Source organism: Manacus candei, unplaced genomic scaffold, assembly GCF_025592945.1.
Source record: "Manacus candei isolate 608988 ecotype Guabito, Panama unplaced genomic scaffold, ASM2559294v1 h1tg000005l, whole genome shotgun sequence".
Classification (NCBI taxonomy): domain Eukaryota; kingdom Metazoa; phylum Chordata; class Aves; order Passeriformes; family Pipridae; genus Manacus; species Manacus candei.
Window position 1 is genome coordinate 11,427,232 of NW_026138053.1, and position 24,997 is coordinate 11,452,228.

Sequence of the window (24,997 nt, forward strand, 5' to 3'; positions counted from 1 at the left end):
TCAGTTTTCTAATTGATTTTGTTCCTATGACTCTTCGGCAACCTAGTTTTTCCAGAATCACTGCTAACCTCAGTTTTCAGGGAAGCACAGCTAAAGTCAGTTTATCTCACATCAGTAATCCACTGTGCATATATATGAAAGATCAAGCTTATGACTATTTCAGTATTCCCTTAGTATTATTAAATTTGCCAATTTGAAGACCAATCACTACCATGTAACTTCTACACTGACCTATCAGAATGAATTTCTTTACAGAAAAATCTAGCACAGGGAAGGTATTATATACTAAGGACATCCACTTCTTATAATCATGTCCCAATTTGAGACCAACAGATTTCTTTTGTAATTTCAGTATTCTCTGTCCCTGTGACAGTGCCCATCATTGCTTGCCATCGGGGGTCCAAGGGACAAATAGTTTCAAGTGATATTTTACAGAATTCTTAAGGTGATTCAGCATAATACTTCGTTCAGGGTTATTATGCTGAAAACAAAGTACACATACCAAAGAATATATTTGTTATTATCAAGAAGTTTAAGTGAATCAATACTGTACAGGGCTTTTCACAAAACACCCTGAAGCAAACTTACTGAAATTTAAGGAACATCTGAAAGACAAAAGCCAGGTACCACCATGAACCATGAAGCTACCTTACATTTTTTAAACTAATTAAATTTGAATACTAAAACAGAACGCATCAAGGAGAGTATCTGAAAAGAAGAAGCTGCTAATTTTTCACAGTCTGCCAGTATGCCACCAGAATTCTGTAAGGAAAGGACAAGGTGGTTTTCTACTCCCCCTTCCATGACTTGCAGGTATTACTGAAAGAAAAGGTAGTACTTACAGAAGCAGAGGAAAAGCGTGTCGACACACATTGCATAGACACTGAAGAACCCGTGTGCAACTAGGTAGGAGCCAATGATGACTGTCTAAAATAAAAAACCATCACAATAAACCCCCAAACTTCTTTTGGTGCCAATGTGGCACTATTAACACAAGTCAGAAGCCTAGTCTGCTAAGCAAATTTGGGAGAATATAATGTCAGCTCTGTATTTCTACCAAAGGTTTCTAGTGCTGTGGACAGCGATCACAGGGTCAAGACACTGCATTCTAACATGCAGTAGCCACTCATTTTCCAGCTGCCAAAACAGAATTATTTCAACCTCCAAAGAGAATATATGCCAAGAATATTCTGGACTCCTTCAAGAAACACTCATCCTGGAGATGCATTGCACATCCCTTCCATTAGAAGCCACCCTGCCATCAGTGCCTCACCACCAGCCTTTATTGTCTGGGAAGTCTAAGAAAAGCAGATGTGAAACCTAATTTTTCTGAAGATGCAGAGTCACTGCACTGCCTTCAGGACTGCAGCAGAGCTGATCAGTCCTCACCTCAGTGGATACTATGCCACTGAGGGGCTGACCACAGAAGTTGTGATCAGACCATGCCCTGAGCAGTCTGAGCACCTTGAACTGCCCCCAGCGTTCAGAAGATTAGATGGTTGCCTTACCAACAATGGTACCCAGTAGTAATTTAACGTTGGCACTTCCTGTGCAAAGATTGGAATTTTCTGTGTGAAGAAAAAGAATGCAAGGACACCTGCAAGAAGCACAGGCAATTAGTGACTTCCATGCTAGCCCTTATTTCTTAACATTTAAAGAATGGACGAGACAGACAAAAGATCCAAGGTTGGTTTAAATAAAAGTTTGTAAACAATAAATTCCTCAATACTAATTATCTAACAGAAGATATATGTAAATGAATTCATTACCATAAACATACTCATGGGCCCAGAAATATTTTAATGAATTGGTCTGTTTCATCATTCTACTGAATTTAATAGCAAAATTAATAAATGATGTAATTCTACAGTAATGACAAAATATTTTAGATGAGTTCTTGTTACTAGTTTTCAATTTTTGATTAAAATACAATTAATTAGTTATCTTTTAAGGTATACAGAATGCAAAATATGGTTATTTGTAAAATGTTTTTTTAAAACTGCAGTGACAATTTAAAAAAAACAAAAGGGAATACTGCCAACCTGAATTTCTGAAATTGTTTCATTTAAAAAACAGAAAAACACTTTTCTGTCACAGAAAACCATGAGTAATCTATTTTGATATTTACTGATAACCAAGAAAACCCTATAAGAATGCTAGAAATATTCTATTTCTTTAGCTTATAGTTTTAATGGCCTAGAATACAGCAGAGCTTCCGGCCTATCTCCTGCAGACCTGAAACACCTCTTCTAGGCATCTTGTCTGCTACTAGGTGAATCTCATTTGCAATTTTGTTCAGTTCTTATGAAAGAAGAACTGACTGTGGCTGACTTATTGGGTGTGAATTTGTTTTGATCCAACTATGATGCTGTGGCTGCAGAAGACCTTGTGCCAGCCACACACACAGAAGAGCCGTAAAAGCAATTAAGGAAAAGATGCTGTCAAGGCACATCAGGGGCTTGGGAGGGGGGAGAAGGGGGAAGAAAAAAGGAAAAAAAAAATTTTAGTTCAATCTTGCAAATTCTAGAAACACAGGAACAGATTTCCAAACAGTCAGACTGATGAGAACCTCCAGCTGTTAATTAAGCATATATGATTACAGCAGCCATGTTTGTAGGTACCAGAAACTAGAACACACAACTCAGAAAAAAACCAATTAGCTTACCTACACCACCAGCAACAAGAATTTTCCCCAGGAATAAAAGGAAGTCTGTTACTTTGTCCAGAACTGCAACTCTGTTCAGCAAAAGATAAATGATACATAATCATCACAGAACAGAATTTGTATTCTTTCTCCTTAAATCTATGGATATGGCAAAACATGACCAGAAGCTGTCTTCTGCTGATTTCACAGGCTGACAGAACAACAATACCGATGAGCTGAAATGAGCTTTGTATCATCAAACTCTTAACAGCACTGAGGTCTATGGATATAGTAATAGACAGCACTGACTACTAGGAAAAATAAACATTAAGAACTACTAAAGAGACCAATCACCATTAATATGTCAGAATTCAGATTTCGCAAAATACACAAGATAAAACATCTTCATTTGAAACAACAAAATTATATGCCTGACTTTTAGATATTGTTTTTACTGATTAAGAGCAAAATCACAAAGGACAGAGAGATGATATTCTGTCAGGAAATCAGAAGGCAGCTTTTCTATTGCATAGGCACTACATGGTGTGGACATCACTGCCCTGATATTAGTGCAGACTAACACAGTGAAAGCACTCTATTGTCCCATCTTCAATCCTTTCTTCTTCTTCCTGAAGCATCATTTCCATCTTCTCCTTCAGCCTCCCTCTCCATTTCTCTCCTCCCAGTCCTTCACTTTATAATCTAAACTACTTAACTAGTTTTACTGTGTCTCTCGCTTGGTAATTAGACTGTCTGCTATTGCATCAACATGGCCTGCTCCTAAGTTATTCTCCCATTGTTTTTTGATCTCACAGTAGTAAAGGAAGAGCCAGACACAATGAAGGAAAGTACTGATGAGAACAGGGAGTTTGGCAGCAGACTTGATAGTGGAGAAAAGGGCAGGACAGTTCCCAGCACCAGAGAAGATCTGGTTATGTAAAAGATACTCTTTTTGAAAGCAAAGTACTCTCTCTTCTTTCCTTCCACTGTCTGACACCCTATAAGCTTTCTGAATGAATCTGAAGACTTAAGTCTTTCTGCTTTCCTTTTCCCAGACAGTAAGTGGACCAAAGCTCAAGAAACACACATATGGCAGACAATGAGCATCCCATTCCTGTGTATCCACAGATCTCTCAGGGGCACCACTGGTTTCTTGGAGGCATTACTACAATCTACTGGGTACTTACAAATTTAAAGGAGCAATCACAACAAACCCATGAGATTATATCAACTTTGCACAAGTTACTGTACAGCTGGACAGCCTGCTGTTACACACTGAGTGATAGTGAGGGCCACGGCTGAGGACAGAGCAGCTCACAGTAGTATTTGGAGGAGATATATGAGAGGAAAGAAGTATGTCTTCAGAGTGCAATAGCGGCAACTCCTGACATTTCCAAGGACTGGGAGATGGTCCCTTACCTCACCACATTCCGCATAAGCAAATAGAATGCGTCCCTTGCCGAGGTGCAGAAGTTTTTACCATATATGGCAATCTGAAAAATAATAGTAGCTATTAGGTATTTAAAATAATTAGGATATCTCCTTGTATGCCAGAATCTTCCTGCGTGTAATGCATAGTTTTCTCTAATATATGGCCTTCGAACTCAGATGAACATAAAGCACTTCACCCAGTCTCCTACTGCTTCTTAATGCTTCACACCAGGTAGGGACAGAGTATTATCCACCTTTCCCCTTCAAATCACCTGGTGATGAGCATGCCACCCTTGTGATCTTACAGGCAGTAGACTCAGTACTCAGTTTGCCAAGCAGAGCAAAAAAGGTACTCGCTGAGGGTTTCTTCTCCCTTTGCTAGTTACCCACATTAGATTTATAGTCAGTGGAAAGCAACAGGCACTTGTGAGCTGACTCCTGTAGGTACCTTCTTGGACCATATGCTGCTTTCACTGAAGATATCAGCATAAAGTAAAGCAATTAAAGTTATCCAGGAACAAAACCATTTCTTCCTGGAATAGTGTCCACAAGGGTAAGATACACTGGATACACTTATCTCAGACAGTTTATCAACTGTAAAGACTATCAAAACAAATACTTCCTCTTCAAGATAGCCTTAATTTGAAACATCAATTGCAGGAACATAGGTTATAATGGACCCACTACAGCCACCTCCTTTGAGACAAGAAGTCTGTGACCATACCATTCAATCACTGAAATTGCTTCAAGTCAGAACATCCTAGGCTTAAATCTGTGTTTGTTTATTTATGTGAAAATTTCAAATTTCTCTTATCTGGAAGCTAAGAAGGGTTATTTTAGAGAAATATCACTACTGCTGCTAGTAGAATTTGTGCTTTTAACTTCCAGGTGGAAATACAGTTATCACATGCCTTCTGACTTCCTTATTCAAACACTGCCTCCAAACAGAAGTGTCATCAACATGCAATATGAAAAAAGGTAATACCCTTGTTGAAATCAGTATCTCAACTGCTGAATCAGAGGGAGAGTTAACCAGTTATGCCATCCCTTCCCACTTGCTTTGGGGGTGGGGGTGATAGACAAAGACAGGCATAAAAAGAGGCTGAGATTAGAAGAAAAAAAAATCTTATTTTTTCATGGTAGAACCACATGCATGTCCTGAAAACTCCCATAAATCCCACTATTTATTCAGCAGATTCAAGTACTGCTGACTGTTGACCAACTAGTAATGGCTAGGGTATTTATGTGTCCCAGATAGGGTAGACTACATGTAGACACGGCACATACCATGATGTAGGCATTTCTGTTTATAAATTTTAAGAATTTTTCCAAACACCAGAAACAGCACTTGAGGCAGCAGAGTAGAAATCTAGTGAAGGAGTTCTGAGTACCTAAAAAAACCAGAAGAGAGTACATCATACATAGAATTCATAAACCATCTTCAGAATGTAGAAAACTATTAAAAAAAAATCTCAAATTGTGACAAAAGCAGAAATGTTGTTTCTTTCCTTCTAGGTATGGACTCTCTTTCTCGACCAAATTTATTTCACTAGCTTTCAATTAGATCAGATTCACATTTTACTTGAACTTACATTATGTTCCAAAGAACATAGACTCAGTTTGAGTAAATTAGCACAAATCTACCAGTTTCAAATGAAACTACAATGGATAATGTGAAATGAATCTCTTCTCATTGCTAAAAAAACACTTGGAAAAGTAAAGAAGTAATTTAGCAAAGGAGGTCTTACCAACCTACAGCAGATTCATAAACCTCACCTTTCAGTTTGTGATCCAAGTACTCCAGTATTACTCTAATAAGCTGGACAATTGCAAGAATTAAGGCGCCGAATGCCAGCGAACCTGTGTGGTATCTAAAACAAAATATATGACTGTTATGTCACACACCTGTGCATATGTACAGTAACACATGTATGTGTATGGGTATGTATATATAAATAAAATCTTCAGTGGAGGAAGGTCCATTAGCAGGAATTCCATAAACTAATGGACCTTCATCCTGATCTGCCAAACAGGTTGAAGCCACTGGTGCTGCTGGTGTTTTTGAGTGCTGTGTCTGTCTGTCAATCTGTGTATATATGTGCTATATACAAGTATTTGGTGTGTGTGTTTACTGGGAGCACCTGCTCAGCCTTAGGTTGGACCTAGAGACAGGGAGCTGCAGCAGCCTTGGAGGGGTACAGGATCCTGGGCTACAGGATTCAGCCTTCTCTTAACAAGTACATTTTCCTGACTGTACTGGTTTTGGATGGACTAGAGCTAGTTTTCTTCAGAGAAGTTTATGCTGTCCTATATTTTGGATTTATGACCAAGACAGTGCAGATAACACAGCTCCTGCTGAGCTGCACTTGCTGTTCTGCTCCTCGCCCTGCCCTGCCAGCAAGCAGGTTGGGGATGCTCGAGGAGCTGGGAGGGGACATGGCCAGGATGGCTGACCCCAGCTGACCCCAGGGGTATCTCACACCATACGGTGTCATGCTCAGCAGTAATAGCTGGCAGAAGGAGGAAAGAGAGGGAGATGTTTGGAGTTACAGAGTTTGTCTTCCCAAGTCACTGCTATGTATGATGAAGCCCTGCTGTCCTGGGGATGGCTGAATGCCTGCCTGCCCATGGGAAATGGGGAATGAATTCCTTGTTTTGCTTTGCTTGTGCACGTGGTCTTCCTTTACCTATTAAACTGTCTTTATCTCAGCCCATGTGTTTTCACACCTTTTCCCTTTGGATTCTCTCCCCCATCCCACTGTGGAGGAGTGAGCAAGTGGCTGCAGGGGCTTGGCTGCTACAGAGATTAAACCACAATGCTGACTAATCATTTTCATCTGATATTCTAAGACTAGCTTCCATAGATATACAAACAGCACTTGTTGGATACATGACCAGGCTCACATCCAGCTCCATTCTTACCGTATTGCTCGTCCAAATGAAGAGAAGAGCGGCCACAGTGGAATATCAGCTGGTTTTCGATAGGCCCAGTAGTAGGAGGCAAAGGCACCAGCAAGAGTACACTGACCTAGTGCAATTGCAAAATTCACCAGCCAGAGAAAGACAAAGGCATTGGCTAACTGGAAGATGAAGATGTACTTATGGTACAGGCTTTCTCCTCCATAAAAAGCAAAAGTACACTGAGCACCCGGGCACAATTTAGTCACATTGGTTGAGTTAAAAGTCTGAATAGAAAGAAAAATAAACAACACAATCATAAGCAATGCATTCTGTGTGCACAGCCTCTGAAGTTTAGCAGGTTAATTTAAATGACATAATTCTGCTTGATGTTTCATTAGTTCATTAAACATTGCACTCCAGCACTACGTAACCTGTTTACATATTCAAGGATTCATATCAATGACTTATGAGGTGCTTAACTTTAAACTAGGTGTTAGCAAACAGGGTTGTTCACCACATGCCTGAAACCTACCTAAATGGAATTTGAATTTCAGAAATATACTTTTAAGATACATAAACTCTTCACTTTCGTTAAAGAAAAATTCTGCTCACATTAAAAAAATATATTTATTTGAAAACTAGAGGTCAAATCTGACATTTAGGTAAATCATCACAGTTAAAAGGAAAACAACCGAGCTATGCCATTTCATACAAACCGTGGATGTGTTCACAACTTTCCTTACATACCTCGGACTATTAAAAGAGGAGCAGTCTTTACATTTAATTACTTTTCCCTATTTCTATTGTTCATTTCATGTATTTGCTTGGTTTGGGCATGAAATAAAACCAAACCAATTTTAAGTACTTTCTTTTGCAACGTTCAGACATCAGCAGGGTGAGGAATTCTTTGGTATATACACAACCACAGCAGTATACTTGAATTTAATGCATCAGCTCCTAGCCGTTCCTCTTGCCCCATTGCTGGGCACCCCTGAGCAGAGCCTGGTCCATCCTCTGACTCCTCCCTGCAGGCACTGACAGACATGGATGAGGCCTCCTCTCAGTGTCTCCTCTCGAGGCTGAACAGCCCCAGCTCCCTCAGCCTTTCCTTGTAAGGGAGATGCTCCAGTCCCCTCATCATCTCTGCAGCCTCTGCTGGACCTGCTCCAGGAGCTCCATTTCCTTCCTGTCCTGAGGAGCCCAGAACTGGACACAGCACTGCAGATGCACCTCACAGGGCTGAGCAGAGGGGAAGGATCCCCTCCTTGACCTGCTGCCAATGCTCTTCCTAATGCAATTCAGGATCCCACTGGCCTTTTTGGCCCCCAGGACACACTGCTGGTCAGGGACAGTTTGTCATCCACCAAGACCACCAGGTCCTTCTCTGCAGAGCTGCTCTCCAGCCTGTGCTGGTGTGGGGTTATTCTTCCCCAAGTGCATAACATTTGATAAATATTTCTAGTTTTATAAACATCCTTAAATTCAAACCCAGTCAAGTAAAAATTTTTGACTGAAGGCAAAATTTAGATTAAACAAGACAAATATTTCTTGAGCTTCCTAAAGGTAATTACTGTGCCAAAGGAAGCTAAGCTTCTGCTTCAAATCACGGCTAGTCCTCAGGCAACTTTGAGGCACAGCTTTCAAACACTGCCACTGCCTCTAGAAGATCACAAAACAGACTCCTCATGAATTCAAGAATACCAATAAACTTTCATTTCTGTGTCTTCCTTTCTCACCCTGTAAATTAGAATGGTTAATATTTACAGGACTATTTAGCAGAAAAACTAGTTTATGTCTGTAAAATTCTTTGAACAAAGAAGTGTTACCTGAACACTAGGTAATATTTTCAGATTTAACATGAGGAATCATTACTTAAAATATGCACATTTTCTACCAGCACTGCCTTTTAACAGTGATTAGGAAATGCAACTAGTATAGCTCTCACTATAGATAAATATTTGTTACACTTACCTCTGGGTCACAAGTCAGGTTTGCATACTTGCACAGTGTTTGATTAGCCATGACTTTATACACAGGTTCTCCTGATGTGGCCAGAAAACTGAACGAAATATTTTAAGGAGGAATCACAGAACTGTAGGCTTTGAGCAACTTGGGATTGTGCAGTGGGCAAAGAGCTCTAAAGAACTTATTCAGGTAACACGAAAACTTCTGTTGCTATGCAGAGATGTATCTGAAGGGTTGACAGACAAGACTGAATACTCTTTTTACTTAGAGAACTAAAGCAAACTCCATCCCAGAGCTGTAATAACCCCATACCAGAATGGGTAGAGGGTATAACCTTGAAAGTTGTCTTTATCTCTCCTGCATATCTATCTTTGACAAGGCAGACTATGCAGTAGTTCTTTGACAGTTTGTATTTTGGTGGTAGATATAGAGCATAAGGATGAATTAACATTCTGACCCTCCTTGTGAATGAAAGAACAAGAGGTTTTCAAATAGCAGTTTTTCCCTTTCTTAATCCTTACCGAGCCCTTGCTGTTTGGGAACAAACAATGGTTGCTGTCAGGCAATTCAGAGAAGACAGTGCACTGTATATTCTCTCACTCCTTTCTCATACTTTTCTGAATAAAACACATACAGAGCCCACTCCACCCCCAGTTAACTAAGAGACCGTTAACACCAGGCCTGTAGAGCACACAGCACTTTAAAGACCATATTCACTCTTTGCTGAGGGCCCTTTTTAGTCCCTGAAGTCAACCTTTAGTAGTACACGATACCTTGTATGATCCCCCTGTCTTGGCATAAATTTTAGTCCAGTTCTTTTTAATTAGATTAAATGCACTAATTTGTACATCACATGCAATCGTGTGGCAAGGAAGAGTGCATCAGCACATGACATGCTAAGTGACCAAACAACCCTCTTAACACTGCTTTGATTAACATGAAATAGAAGAGAATTATCTAGTCTTGCAGATCAGAAGACTTGCTCCAGAGAGGTACATGGAAGGATACACAGCTGTCACAGCCCAGTAGGAAATACAAATTGCAATGAGTATGAAGGTGACGATGGGGTAGAACAGTGTAGACATTATATAGCCAATAGCCCTATGAAAGAAACAAAACATATCAATAAGCTACAACAATTCCAGAAACAAGCTTTTTATCAGTCCTCTTCTAGCAATTTTACTTTGAGATCCTTGTTGACAGTCGTAACATAATCTAGCACTGGGATCTCAGAATACTGCAGGAACTTTATTCAAATGTCTTCAAATCTTGACTTTGTCATTTCTACCACTCCACTTTTATCAACAGTAGTACTACAGTGAACTTTATCTATTTGCCATGTTCCAGCCTGATCTAGAGATCATTTAACAGAATTCAAAATGTATTAAAATCAGACAAACATACCTACTACCTTCCTTCAACAGTGCAATAGCAATCCGGATCCGATTTCTTAGGAAGATCAGCATCAGTATGATTATGACTTCAACACCACAAAGTATTATCACTGTAAGCAAACAAACAAAAAAGTTAGATTTATCAAGAACCAAAACTCTGTAATTTTTTTCCCTTGTATTTTACACTACTGTTCATGAACTCCACAAAATTCTCTACTTGAGCAGTTCTCTTTCTCCAACTGCACCTCTCAAACTTCAATCCACTTCATGCAGTTCCACTGTAAGGAAGTTCTATATGCAGAGAGCTAGTCAGAACTTGTAGGACCCTGATATTAGCATTTATATTTTTAAAAGAAAAATGGAACAAATAATTCTCAGACAAAGATAAAAATTTAATGTAATTGCAGTATCTAGCTTTAGATACAATTCATCCTTTACAAATTCTACTTTTCATAAACAAGCATTTTGCATGTTCATATGATAATGCTGCTCATTTGTAGCATTTAGATAATAAAAAAAAAAGAGATGAAGAGACAACTTTTTCATTAAGAGTGCACATTTTTATACAATACAGAGAAATGGAATTGTTTGCTTCTCTAGGCACCATATGTAGAGGACGAGATTTAACAGGGCAGAAACTGTAGCAAGACACTGATTGATTCTCCTTAATATACATTAACAGATACCAAATTTAAAGAGCACTTACTAAATGCTAACCATGTTTGCCTCAGTTGCAGGTACACTTTGAAGTCTGTCTGGAATCCAATATCATAAACAGTGAGGTCAGATCCAGGTATTCCTTTAAGATGATCATATTCCCAGTAACAATGCCAGATGCCTTTTAAAAAACAATCAATATAATATGAGTGTTTCTGAAGAATGCAAAGACAAATTTTAACAAAAATCTTTTACAAGCCAAGCGTTTTGTCTTCAGCCTATCAGGTAAGCAAAACCCAAAAATGCATCACTATGAGCCTAGTCAATTATAATATCGGTACAAGTGATGACACACTGAGCAAACTGTGTGTAAATAAGGCAGCTTACTACATCTGGTGCTAAGTATCAGCACAGCTGGATTCTTCCTACATTTTGCTGTCACTTAAGTCCTTCTCACTTAACTTTGTCTCAAAGTAGGCAGTCATTCTACCATTTAATTGATGTAACTACTGATTTTCCTTGCCCAAACTTAAGCAATAAAGAAAGATAGCCTCAGAAGCTAGAAGATTACACTTACCATAACCTATAATTCCAATCACACCAAAGATGAAAATCCAGAAGAGAACCCCAGCCGTGAACCTCAATAACACAAGGAAGAGCAGACTCAGCATCATCGCAATGAACAGCCCACTAGAAAGAGAAGAAACAAACGCAGGGAAAATGAGTGTGAGAATCTATTCACTTTCTTGTATCCCTGTTACTCCAAATGAGGGTCACTTCATCTCACATAAGAGAATGATTTGTAAAAATGTACTTCAAAATCTTTGTTATGAAATACATTCTCCTGGCTATTATCTGCTATTACAAACCAATAGTTTATATATGACAGTCTCACAGGGCAGAGTCTGAAATATTTGTAGGCACTAGGTTCTCAGGTTGGCTGAATGGGACTAATACAAGGCCCTTTTTGTCACTTACACCAGTTGTACAACCCCCTGTCTTTTTCAGGTCACGGTCTAATCTACAGTACAGAGTACTCCGAGTCTCCTGCCACTAACGACTGTGAGCATGGTATCAGACTATGAGCAAGCTGTCCCTCCACCAGTGACTGAACACCTTTAAAAGCTTAACTGATGTTTCTGAAGTAATTCTCCATATTATTATCTAAAGTATGTATTTATTGTCATGGATTTGCATTCAGGCTTGACTAATGCTTAACATGTGCATGTTACAGGCTCTCACCTGGCAATGACTTCTGTTCCCGTTTAAATTGAACACTCTGGTCCATCAAAACCAATATTAATGGGTTAAGAATGCACAAATACTTACATATTTGCTTCAGCAAAGTAGCTACTTCTTTTGTTTCAAATTTGTTTTAATTAATTGGTGATTAGCTAGTATTAATTACAAGATGAAGTTAATACTGTTCAATACTTTCTGTTCTCGATGTTGCTTTGCCTGCTGCATTGGAGTTATGGATTTATATTGGACTTACGGATTATAATGGATTTAACTATATATTGCTAATATGAATTGAAATTATGTGGGGTTTATATATATATACACTAATGACACTTAGCAACTGCAACTGGTTTGAAAGTCACTTAATTCAGATTTTTGAGTTTAGGAATTGCCATGCAGATGGGTCCTGCAAGTGAACACAGCACCTCCTGATTTTCTGTCTGGCAGGACATTAAAAAGCTACCCCAGATCAACTGATGCTCTATGTATGTATGCTGTACTATCCTTATCTCACGCACAGAACCACAACAGTTTTATTATCATGTGATGAAAGAAAATTACAGTTGCTCCTTGAGTTTTAAAGTAGGATTGGTACCAAACACATACATGATATATTTTTTTATTCCCTGTATGCTCCAAAGTGAGTTTGGAAGAATAAAAAATACCCATAAAAATCTTACATTAAAATCCAATACCAAGAAATGGCATAGTCTTCAAAAATTTTCACTCCAATTGATCTTGCATCCAGGACATTATTGATGCCGCTGAGAAAAAACAAATCAAAGAAAAGGTTGCTTCAGGTAGAAAAGCAGAATGTATTTAAACAACAAATAGGCTCAGTGGAAGACTTTGAAATATCTTTGCTAGTGATAAAAGTATATTACAATTCTTCTGTTCCAGTTTTGTCATCAAGCCAACATCAATCACAGTTATAGCAAAGAAAAAAACTACATAAGAGTCTCTCTGCAATTAGTGAAAAAAATTTTATTAAAAAGGTTTTATTAAAAAGGCTTTATTGCCAGAGTGTAGTATATTCATATCTGTCTGCAATGTAACAATGGCCAAACAGTTATGACTCTAGGACTGCTAAAAGCATAGAACCAGAAAGCAGCTCAGAGAAGCAAAAGGTTTACTTTATGGAACTGTTTTCCTACCCTGCAAAGTGCTTGCCTGTATTATTTTTTTTCTAAGAATAGCCCAGTACACTGTTTTTTCCCAAAAGCAGGAGTACCGTGATGAGGTGAGATGCCCAAAGGACAACCTATGGTAGTAGAAAGGCCACCACAGAAGAGGGTAGCCAAGGCCATCACTGGTTGGCCTGAATCCTGCAGTAGAAGGTTTGCATCTTGAACTTTCCTAGCAAAACTAATTTTTTAGAGGAAAAACAACAAGAATGATTTAACCAAATGAAAACTACTGAGACAATCAGACTAAAACTTTTTGCTCCTTTCTGCACACCACAGTGCTGGATTTCCTTAACTGAAATTTGGAAGTGCTCAGGCACAGAGAGACCACTTACTACCAAGTCTTGCTTGGGTACTCTCAGCCATCGGTTACAACAGATTCTGATTATTTTTGAATTTCTAAATTATTGCACAGTCTCATAATCCAACAAATGAACACTGAAAAAGGGTAAAACCTACTTTGCAGCTTCCCTGAGATCAGTTACATTTCTTGTTTTCCCTCTTCCATCTTTGAACGTAGTCTGATTTGCCACGGTCAACACACCATTCTTTGTGGAGAAGTCTGGGAAGCATCTCTTAAGAACTGTTCAAAGTATCAAAACAAAGTATGCATATTACATTTCACGTCAAGCTCCACTTGTATCATTTTTCTTTTGTAACATATTTAAATAATTTCAGATTTGCAGTCAACTGATTATCTAACAATATGCTGACTTTGACAAATCTTGGAAGAGCCATTACATTCAAGATTATGATTTTTATGCTCTGGGACTTTTTGTTCAAGCTCAGGTAGGGTAGGATCACAGATTTCAACTGGAGATTCTAGGTCCTACCAAACAACAACAGTAGTATATGTAAAAGTTTAAGAACTCGTAATAAATGTGGAACTTACTCTCTGTCAGTATCTGGGCAGCTTACAAAAACTGAAGCTTCTCAAATATGCCATTTCATGGTAATAATCAGACCAGCCCCCAGGGACAGACTCAACTTGACTGGTCACGAATGGTACTAGCACCCAAAACAATACATAACAGCAAGTGTCAGTTCCTCATATGCCAGATGAGTTCCAGTACCAGCCACTATCACTAGATATTCTTGGAGAGGAAGCAATGGAAAAAAGACAGAAACTATTGGTTAGACAGAGGGAGGAGGAGATTATAAAAAAAGAGAGAAAAGGAGAGATGTTTGCACACTCATTTATGCTGCCCTGTTCTTTGCTGCAAAAAGTCCTGTGTTTTATTCCAAAGGGAAGAGCAGGTCAGTCCTCCTACACAGCTGTACTTTATATAACCATTCAGTGCTTTCCTTATCAGATTCCAATAAATATTGATGCCAGAGTTCAATATTCAGTCTGGTATATCTACCCCAGCAATTATTCTGACTAAATAAGTAAGTAATGTGCCTCTTTTCCTCCCTCTGTAATCCTTGCCCTTTGTCGTAGTCTAAAAGAAGATAATGGTTTCTTTGCAAATTATTTTCTGTCTTTTGGGTCAGTACATCAGTTTTAATACGAATTCTTAGTATGTTTTTAAAACCGAATCCATATTTTCTCTTTTAATAACCTGTCCCTGGTTTACATGATGTCCATTTTAAAGCAAAAATAAACAGCAATTTCTTATTTGCATAAGCTTCTGGGTCAGTATTACATTTCTGCAGGTGAGATGAGCTCTGAGATCTGTGGTTATCTACTCAGAAATATGTGCTGACCATAGTGACAAAAACATTTTCGACCCCTTAATTCCTCCCTGCATAGCCAGCACTGCAGCTGAAAAGAGCTGCACTGCGACTGGGCTGAAGTATCGTGTGAATTTCAACAGCTGCCCATATGAGCCTTCCCAGTTCGTAACATTTTCTTGATGCCAGTGGGGCTCCTTCCTCACATATTTTGGAAGGCACAATTTGAGCCATAAAACTTTTGTTATCAGTGATGATTCAAGAGCAAGAAAGAGCTCAGCTTGACCTGATCACAGGCTGAATGTTTCCAGATGACAGTTAGAAGAAATATTAGTAAATATTTATATTTTCAAACTCTTTAAAATTGAATGGATGTGACTGTCAGATAACAGACAGATCATAGTGACCTTGCCACTATGAAAAACACACTTCAGACTGGAGTTGTGCTTTAATGTGAATGCTCACAATCTGCTAAGACGTGTGTAAGAAGTAGAACCACTCACAAGGCCTGCTTGGAATGATCATCGAAGGACAATCTTCATCACGTAGGACTTGAGCAACAGACTAAAAAGGGGAAAAATAGCAATGCTGAATACATAGCAGAATAACTACACGGTTTTCGTTTCTCATCCAGTCTGACGGAATGTCCCAAACTGGGCTTTGTAGCCTCCTCCCCAAACCTGGCTGATGGAGCTGCAAGATATATTCACGATCTAAGTGAGAATCCAAACTGTCATTGTGATTTGGGAAAAGACTATTCTTCTTTTCTAGTGACAAAAAAAGAAAAGACCTGTTCACTTTGGATCACCATCTAAGCCAGAAGTGACTGGGCAATTGTTCCTTGCCTGCCCTTCACCTTTTCTCTTAAAGAAAGTAAGAATTCAGTACAACTAATATAGCTGAATTGCAAGATGTTTTAAAGATTGGAGAAATAACACAGTAAATTTGAGTGCAAAATCAATAACATGAAGGATAGATTAATTTTCTTAGCTAAATTTCTAAGTAGCTATAGATGACTTACGAGCCTTAAGAATTGGTTTGAGACACTGCTCTACTGCTGTGGAGTACCTAAGTACTTACCACAGTGCTGCAACTACATGGGTAGCTGCAGATATTCTTTTAAGCAAACAGCTATCATTTAAAGAGTGGGGAATTTAGTGTGTATACAAGACCTTCACCCTGGTTTAAACAACTGTCAAATCACATAAATGGGACATGTGCTTATACAGTGACATCAGATAATTCAAGTCTTTGATACAGTTCAGTAAAATTATGTACATTACACTTTGCTTGAAGAAAAAATATATTCCATCACCTACTGATAGATACACACCTTGCGAGGATTGTTAAAGCCAGGTTTGCAGAACTGCCTGAAGTAATTCCACTGATCTGGTTTATATCTGTAGGAAGCCTGAACATCAATGTAAGTTGCAAACCTGTCTGGGCACTTTGAAACACAAAGCTGCAAGAAAAAAAAAATGAGTAAAGATACACTGGGGGTAGAGAAGGGTGAGGAAAATCAGTGCAATGGAAAAGCAAGAAAAAGGCCACTGCCTTCAGTATTATTTACTGCAGGATTTAGAAAGGGATGTATGTTGTCCTTTTGATTCCCTAGATGAATATTTCTAAAATTCTTTGACAGAACACACTTTCAAAGTCTCTCCTCATATCAGGCATATCAAGCCCCTCTCTGTACCTTCTTAGGTTTTACACATCCTGGTAGATAAGCAGAGCTTTCAGTCTGTTGAAAAGAGTATTATTTATTTTTTTTGAAGAACAAGAAAAAATCTGTCAGTTCCTCCTCTACTTCTATCAGCAGCAGTGCATATGAATGAGGTGTTGTGGCAGCTACTTCCACGGGATACATGCATTTTCTTTCTACTACATGTATAAGGAAAACTTTATTTTAAAAAAGTCTCACTAAAATTAAAAGTCTCAGGTAATATTGTTCCATCCTTCTACATAGTTTCTTCAGTCAAATACATCTCTACAAATATTGTCAAGTCAAGATAGTCATAAATCACTCAAAAGTGACTTTTAACTGCTGACAAAGGCTGGATCTTCCCTAGTTACAACGCAAGGGGATGCACACATCAGGAATGAAGTTTACACCACTCAAGGTACAACCATTATAAGTTGGATTTATGTGAGAAAGCAAGTAATGACTGGGGTTTAATGAATGCATCCACTAAGAAGCTGTGGTTTAGATATAGGGCATGGAGAAGTGGCTGCCCGAATACACAGACTCTGAAGGCTCTGCTGGTCACTGGAATCACACAAGTGGACAGATGTTCTGACTCCTCAGTGTTAACCCTGGGACATAAAAGCCATCTTTTCAGCAAGTTTCAGCCTCTTCTAGAAGGCAGTTTTTTTCCAAAGCTGTGCTATCCAAACACACCTTGCAAAGCTCTGCTATTCAAGTACCAGAGAGATATCATGCACAAAATTGTTTTTCATGTCAAGGGCATTCCACCATATATGATTCACCTAAAGGAACTTTAGAAAAGGTTGTGTACTAATCCTTAGAACAGGCCAGATGCAGCAAGAGGATCTCTCTAGATGAGTACTTCTGTCCTATGGACTACCCACAGGCCAAGAAACAAAGAAAGCAGAGTTTTGTCCTTGCTGGGACAACAGGTGACTAACAGGCATACACTTTACTACACCCTGCCTGCCATCTTTGAAACAGGCAATGAAATGTGCTGCCTGTGGATCCAGTGCACTGTAACAACAGTTTGCAAATCCACAGGCTTGCTCAAGAACTGAAGCTCTTACCCCATGGCAGTTCTTGGGGTTTTTTCTCCTGCTAGTTGATATGGATAGGACAGGAATGAAGGACCCTGTCTGCAGTTCAAAAGAGAAATTATCAAACAAACATTTCTTCAACATTTTCCCCAAAGACCAGAGATTTAACCATCTGCAGTAACGAACAGCATTCAAAAGCATTTTTAGTTTTGGAGATGTTGCATGTTTGAAAATGAACAAAATAACTACTCCACTTCAACAAACTCTCCTGAAACAAGTATTTCACCTTACTTGATTCATGGCCATTACCAACTTGACCACAGCACCAGTCAAATCTCACACAGTGATCTCAGTATTTCTGAACAGACTGAATCGTTCCATTAAGAGAGGTAAAGACTGCAGGCTAACAGTGTTGGTGTCTGCACGTTGACAGATGGGGATTCCTGAAGCAAACTCTGCTGCTGATAGAAAAAAGTTTTGTTCTGACAGCAACTGGCCAATTGTTAAGAGGGTTCTTGCTATTCCTTGCTGGAGATCTCCATCTCTTCAGCTTGTCAAACTGTTCATAAAGTCACATTAACTGGTAAGTCAGAAATGTCTATCAAGGATAGGGATCAGGAGTAAGGGCAAGCAAGAATGGGAAACATTTTAAAATGGTAGTCCAGTAAGTAGACAATTAACATTTGTAATCAGTAAACAAACCTCATCCAAATTAACACTGGACTTCACTGAGTGTTGTCAAGATGAATGAGACCATCATCTGTCACCTGTAGTTTAACTGCACTTTATTTTGGCAGCAAAGCTGGATCAGAGCAGTCCTGCACCTAATTCCTCTGACCTACCCTGTGCTCTAAGTTGTTGCCTCTTAGGATGAACTGACATAACTGGTTGTGCAATAACCCACACAAGTTCAGTGACTGGGTTTATTTCACAGCTTCCTGAGGAATTGCAGCACAAAGGGAGTACAGTGTGGCATAAGGCAAGAACAAGTTTCCAAAATCTTCACTTTTCAAAGTGCCATAGGTTCTAACCACACCCAGATACTCCTGTCACTGGCAGTATGCACATCTTCTTGAACATGTCTAGCTTTGAAAACCACAGGTGTCAATCCATATTTTCTGCATGCACTGAATACTACTGGATAGTTGCCTGTGATGAATTCATAAGTCACAAATTGCTGTATTCAACTCAACAGACTTTTTTTGTCAACTCTTATCAAAAACACACAATCTTGTATGTTTCTATTTAATTTTTCTGACCATCACAGGCTACAGAGACTGTGTGCTACAAGTCATCTATAAAACAATCATGTTATATTTTGAAGGACATGAACAGCAATTTTTAAATCCAAACAAATGTATGCCTAGTTCTTAAGCACCATGACTAAGATGCAGGGAAAATATTTTCTCTCTCCATTTCACTCACCTGTGTTGTAGGGCACTGCAGGTTTATTAACACTACTGGGCTGGCACATTTCAGAATGTTGAAGTAAAACAAAATGGTCTTGTTCCTATGGAAGTGGATATAAGATAATTAATGTCATAAATATAGGTGTTTATACATCCTACCATTCCAAAATTTATAGCATACATTGATATTTAAATTCTATAACTGTGAATGGTCATATTGTAAACCCAAGACAAAAAAAATCCCAAGCAAAAGTTCCACATCAAGACATCTCTGAAAACAGAAGTATTTGTTCTAAAGAATTCTAATTTCGAGAAGTTTTTTCCACAGCCAGGTTTTAAGCTGAAAGAATTCATGTGTTCGTAGTCCCATCTCGAAAGGGTGAGGTCTGTAAAGTAACCCTGGCAAAAGCACCGTGGTCTCTGTGCTTCCACTGAACATCCTGTGAATGCACTGCATGCAAGCTCACCATCAGAAAATGCTACACTGTAAAAGCTGCCTAATTTTTGTTGATCAGAAGGTGGCACCAAAATCAATCAGAAGCTTTTTATAGTTGGAAACCAAAAGCAGTTGGCCAGAAAATAGAATGATAATAGCATCTACTAATAACACTGATAAACCCCCTCTGATATAAATAGGGGTCAGTTTGAGGGGTTTGCAGCGCAGAAGCCACACACCTGACAGCTACTAGAACTTGGGACCTTGCAGTAGCTGTCACTTCAGTTTGGATTTGTTGAAAACTGAGGACCCCAAGATCTCTTGATTTAAAGACCTGGGTTTTGAAGACAGCAAAACATGCTGTTAACCTTTGCTATGTCAGAAAATTATCAGATAGCTCTAGTGAAGATGATATGGCAGTAGTCCTGCCCTTTTTACACAAGACTTCAAAGCCAGGACTATATTGTGTCCCTGTAAGAAATAATGGTGCATATGGCCTGCTATGGCCTATGAAGGGCCACCAAGTTGATCAGAGGGATGAAGCACTTCTCCCAAGAGAAAAGGCTGAGAGAACTGGAATTTCTCAGCACAGAGAAGAGAAAAGGCTCAGGGGTGACCTGAAGATGGAAAGAAACTGTTTGCAAGAGCCTGGAGTGACAGGACAGGGGGGAATGGCTTCAAACTGAAGGAGGAAAGGTTTAGATTAGATATTGGGAAAAAATTCTTCCCTTTGAGGGTGGTCAGGCACTGGCACAGGTTGCCCAGAGAAGCTGTGGCTGCCCCACAGGGACTTTGGAAAACCACAGTTCTGGGTCAGCCTTTCACACCGCTTAGTTTTAGGGAATCTGAAAAACAACAGTACTGACAAAAGCCTGACAAGCACATCCCACACCTCCACTTTTGGGGACTAGAAGGCCTCGTTCAGAAGGGTGTCCTGGCCTACTGCTATAAACACTCTTGCTTTTCCATTAGGTTGTATTATATGTTTTCTGTATTATATGTTTTCTGGTTTATATTTTTATAAGAAACTCCTCAACCTGGGAAATCAGTGCCGAAATACAGTCTCAGTCAGTAGCTGTATTATTCTCCAGCAATCATATATATGGAGGGACATTTGTTAACACAAACCGGAAACCACATAGTAAGAAATAACTAAAGGGAAGATTTGAGTAACAAAGAGAAAGAGGGAATGGGAGTGAATTATAAGAATCAGAGAGAAGCACCTGGCACCACACCACACAGTGTATGGAAGCCATGTCTCTGAGACTCCCAAAGCATTTGCTCACTGTTTTTACAGACCACAGAGGGGACAAGGACAAATTCGGGGTGAAGTGAGGAACAGAGAAGGGGTGCACTGAGTGGAACACACACAACACTACAACTTTTTCTCCTTGTTTTTCCTCTTCAGGAAGTTGGACTCTCCAACAACTGCTGTGAAGAATCTAAGTCAGAGCATGGAACACATCTTCTTACACTAACTAGTCTGTTTCCTCTGTAAAAAAACCCTGAGAGTATATATACTCCTACTCCCCTGCCTTCTGAACTCCCTTTGGACAGTGGTTTTTTCATTTTTTTCCACAGAAAACTAAATGGGGAAAGACACAGCAAAGAGTTGTTATCAAATGCTAGTATAACATCCATATATATATACACATATTTATATCCATCCAGTGACAAGGGCATAAAGGGTGCCTAATACATACTTTTTAAAAGGGAGAAGTAAGGGAAGAAGCAAACTTTTAAAAATTCTATTTCATAAACCACTTAGATTTTCAAAGAAAACATTGATGCGACATCTTTCTTCCCTGAGTGGCTATTTTCATGTAGAGGTACTCTGTTGAGATCAACTAATTAATTTAACTCTTACAATTCAAAATTTAAGAAGACTGGAACACAGACATGAGTTAATAGAGCCCCTTGGGCTCTATTTACCTTCTATTTACCCAAGGAGGGTGTGGTTACAGCTGCCAGTCTCCCAGACCACTCCGTCTCCTCTCTACTGGCACTGGATAAGCACCAGAAAAAAACATGCTTTTCATTACAGTCTTTTCTGTTATTTGGTGCGTGTTGAGAAAAATTCAAACTTTGGCAGAAGTTGTGTCAGCTAGTCACTTTCTATGCAGCTGCTGATGCAATCTCTAAGTTATACTGATGGTTTACCAAAAATATTCTCTGAATGGTACAAAAAGCTGTATGACAGTAAAAATTTCGGTCTGGATTTGGACTAGGCAACTAATATATTTCTGAATTTTATTTCGAATAAATACAGTAAGAGTGTCATCATCTCTTTGACAGAGGGATTTGAAACCTCACATCTTATTCAGAGTGCACGAGTGGTAAAAGTATGTGAATGGATTTAGTACTCACTCATTGAGGGTTTCTTTCTGACCACAGAACTGCCCATAGCTGTCAGTTGGATATATCACTTTCCTGGGGTCACCGTGCACCCAAGCTGCAAAATATATACATACCTCTTAACCTTTTAGTCAAGTGTACGCAGTTAATAGTTAAAACTAGATAGCATGAAAATGTATCACTTCTAATGTACCATTTTACTCTTTGTTGATCACCACTGAAGAGTACTGATTAGTTTATTTCCTAATGAAAAACTAAAATGAACCAAGATATGGATGAATCAGTAAAAAAGCCATTTCACTTTTTACTTCAGGGCATATATATCTGGGTGAAATCCAAAATATGTAATGATGTAATGGACTTATAAAATACTGGTTATTAGAAGAGTAAAGAACAGGAGCTAACTGTGTAGACAAATCTGAGTGTTCACAGACAATGACGCTGGCATTGAAGGGAACCTTCCACTACACCAGGTTGCTCCAAGCCCCATCCAACCTGCCTTTGAACACTCCCAGGGGTGGAGCAGCCACAGCTTCTCTGGGCAACCTATGCCAGTGCCCCACCCTCACAGGGAAGAATTTCTTCCCAACATCACACCTAACCCTGCTCTGTCAGTTTAGAAGCTATTCTCCCTTGTCCTGTCACTCCATGTCCTTGTCCAAAGACCCTCTCCAGCTCTCTTGGAGCCCCTTTTGACACTGGAAGGGACTCCTAAAGTTTCCCTGGAGCCTTCCCTTCTCCAGGCTGAACACCTCCAGCTCTCCAAGCCTGTCTCCAGAGCAGAGGTCCTCCAGTCCTTGGAGCATCTCCATGGTCTTCTCTGGACTCACTCCAGCAGGACCACATCCTTCTGATATTGGGGGCCCCAGAGCTGGCAGCACTGCTGGTGAGGTCTCACCTGAGCAGAGCAGAGGGACAGAATCCCCACGTCACCTGCTGGCCACACTTCTTTTGACATAGTCCAGGGTATGGTTGGCTTTCTGGACTGCAAATCCACATTGCTGGCTCATGTCCAACCTCTCATCAACCAGCACTCCCAAGTCCTTCTCCTCAGGGCTGCTCTCAATCTGAACTGTTTACTTCTAGCTTTTACTGTCTGATTAACGACAAATGAAATTTTCCATCACAGTTACTTTATGATTGTAAATTTATAAAACCATGGTATTTTTTTTGAACACATTTCATTTTGAGGTTTTTTATCAGAACACACATGGCTTTGAACTTCCTAAATACCTGCTGGAAAGCAGCTCTTCAAAGAAGGACCAGGGGGGGCTGGTGAACAAAAACTGTCCCTGACCAGCAGTGTGTCCTGGGGGTCAAAAAGGCCAGTTGAATCTTGCAGTACACCAGGAAGAGCATTGCAGGTCAGGGAGGGGATCCTGCCCCTATGCTCAGCCCTGTGAGGCACATCTGCAGTGCTTTGTCCAGTTCTGGGCTCCTCAGGACAGGAAGGAAATGGAGCTCCTGGAGCAGATCCAGAGGAGGCTGCGGAGATGATGAAGTGACTGGAGCATCTCCCTTACGAGGAAAGGCTGACGGAGCTGGGGCTGTTCAGCCTCGAGAGGAGACACTGAGAGGGGACCTCATCCATGTCTGTCAGTGTCTGCAGCGACGAGTCAGAGGATGGACCAGGCTCTGCTCCGGGGTGCCCAGCACTGGGGCAAGAGGAACAGACAGGAACTGATGGCCAGAAAGTTCCACCTGAACTGAGGAAGAACTTCTTTGCTGTGCAGTGACCGAGCACTGGGACAGAAAGCCCCGAGTGGAGTGGAGTCTCCTCACTGGAGATATGCCAGAACTCTCTGGACACAGTCCTGTGCCATGGGCTCTGGGCTGACCCTGCCGCAGCAGGGAGGTGGGACCAGGTGAGTCATTGTGGTCCCTTCCAGCCTGACCCATTCTGGGATCCTGTGAATTACAATGTTAATTCATTATTTGCTTCTATGAAAGACATTTCTTATTGACTGGAAAGTTTTGCATAAATATAAGCAAAAGGACATCTCAGTTGAAAATGCTAACATTCACAAAGCTGCTTCCCTTCCGTATAGAAAAGCACTACTATACCTGTGTTTACTTACCCACAACTCCTAATGCAATGTAACCCAGAATGACAACTATGAAGATCACACAGCAAATAACGTCTGTGCAGTGCCTAGGGACAAAAACAAACACTTTCTGAAATAAGGTGTTTAATACGACCCTTTGAAAACACTGATGTCATAGGGTACTTTAACATCTGAATAAGTTGTCCACACCAGCACTTAGCAGAAGTCTTACTTACAAACTCACATTTGAGATGTGAGGTCCTGTTTTTGCAGCAAGACCAGCAAATAAATGTGCATGCCTTTCTCATGGTAGACAGCAATAAGAACAGATTTAAGTATTGTTAAAACAAATAATACCTTACAGCACTGAACCCATGAGATTACTCATGGTATAACCTGCTACAGGATATCTGCCTCAGAACACACCACTTGTGGCATCTGCCATTCTTTCTGTTTTCCAATCTATGTTCCCTCTTACAAAAAACCACTATGTTTTAACATAAAGGAGATAAAAGGGCAGATTTTTTAAACAGTTGAAGAACCTGAAGTGCATTTCCAAGTGTGGAAAGGAATCAAAAATCCTGTACACTTCTCGAGAGAGCCACAGCTTTACCATCTCACTAAAATAAACTTTTAGTGAGGCTGAAGGGGTACAGGACTCAAGGCCAATATGACAGTAACCTAAGAAAGGACAACTGCTCAAAGTACAAGGAGTGATGCTAAAATAATGCTTCTCATTTTCCCATCCTCCATTCAGAAGCAGTTCTGACACTGCTCGAGCTTGGCTCTCATCCCACTAGAGCCATTTTTAAAGGTACAATATTTATTTCAAGAGTCTCGGGAGAAATATGGCACCATAAATACTTTAATTACAACTCCTATAGTCTCAAAAACCTCTTCCAGTTCAATTCTCAC

The 24,997-nt window shown here is 39.8% G+C and overlaps 1 protein-coding gene across 3 annotated transcripts in view; it reads right to left on the reverse strand.

Annotated features, from left to right (window-relative positions):
- SLC44A5 (solute carrier family 44 member 5) overlaps positions 1-24,997 on the reverse strand; it is a 72,680-nt gene that overhangs the window by 5,270 nt on the left and 42,413 nt on the right. For all 3 annotated transcript variants that reach the window (XM_051798090.1, XM_051798107.1, XM_051798100.1), the window contains 19 exons: positions 24,116-24,189; positions 22,050-22,134; positions 19,263-19,347; positions 16,426-16,554; positions 15,596-15,656; positions 13,878-14,001; positions 12,915-12,998; positions 11,570-11,682; positions 11,042-11,173; positions 10,346-10,445; positions 9,950-10,042; positions 8,948-9,035; positions 6,998-7,260; positions 5,852-5,946; positions 5,363-5,466; positions 4,064-4,137; positions 2,666-2,736; positions 1,509-1,597; positions 843-927 (listed from right to left, as the gene is read on the reverse strand). In XM_051798090.1, the coding sequence (XP_051654050.1) occupies positions 843-927; positions 1,509-1,597; positions 2,666-2,736; positions 4,064-4,137; positions 5,363-5,466; positions 5,852-5,946; positions 6,998-7,260; positions 8,948-9,035; positions 9,950-10,042; positions 10,346-10,445; positions 11,042-11,173; positions 11,570-11,682; positions 12,915-12,998; positions 13,878-14,001; positions 15,596-15,656; positions 16,426-16,554; positions 19,263-19,347; positions 22,050-22,134; positions 24,116-24,189 (1,949 nt within the window). The remainder of the gene's footprint in view (positions 1-842; positions 928-1,508; positions 1,598-2,665; positions 2,737-4,063; positions 4,138-5,362; positions 5,467-5,851; positions 5,947-6,997; positions 7,261-8,947; positions 9,036-9,949; positions 10,043-10,345; positions 10,446-11,041; positions 11,174-11,569; positions 11,683-12,914; positions 12,999-13,877; positions 14,002-15,595; positions 15,657-16,425; positions 16,555-19,262; positions 19,348-22,049; positions 22,135-24,115; positions 24,190-24,997) is intronic.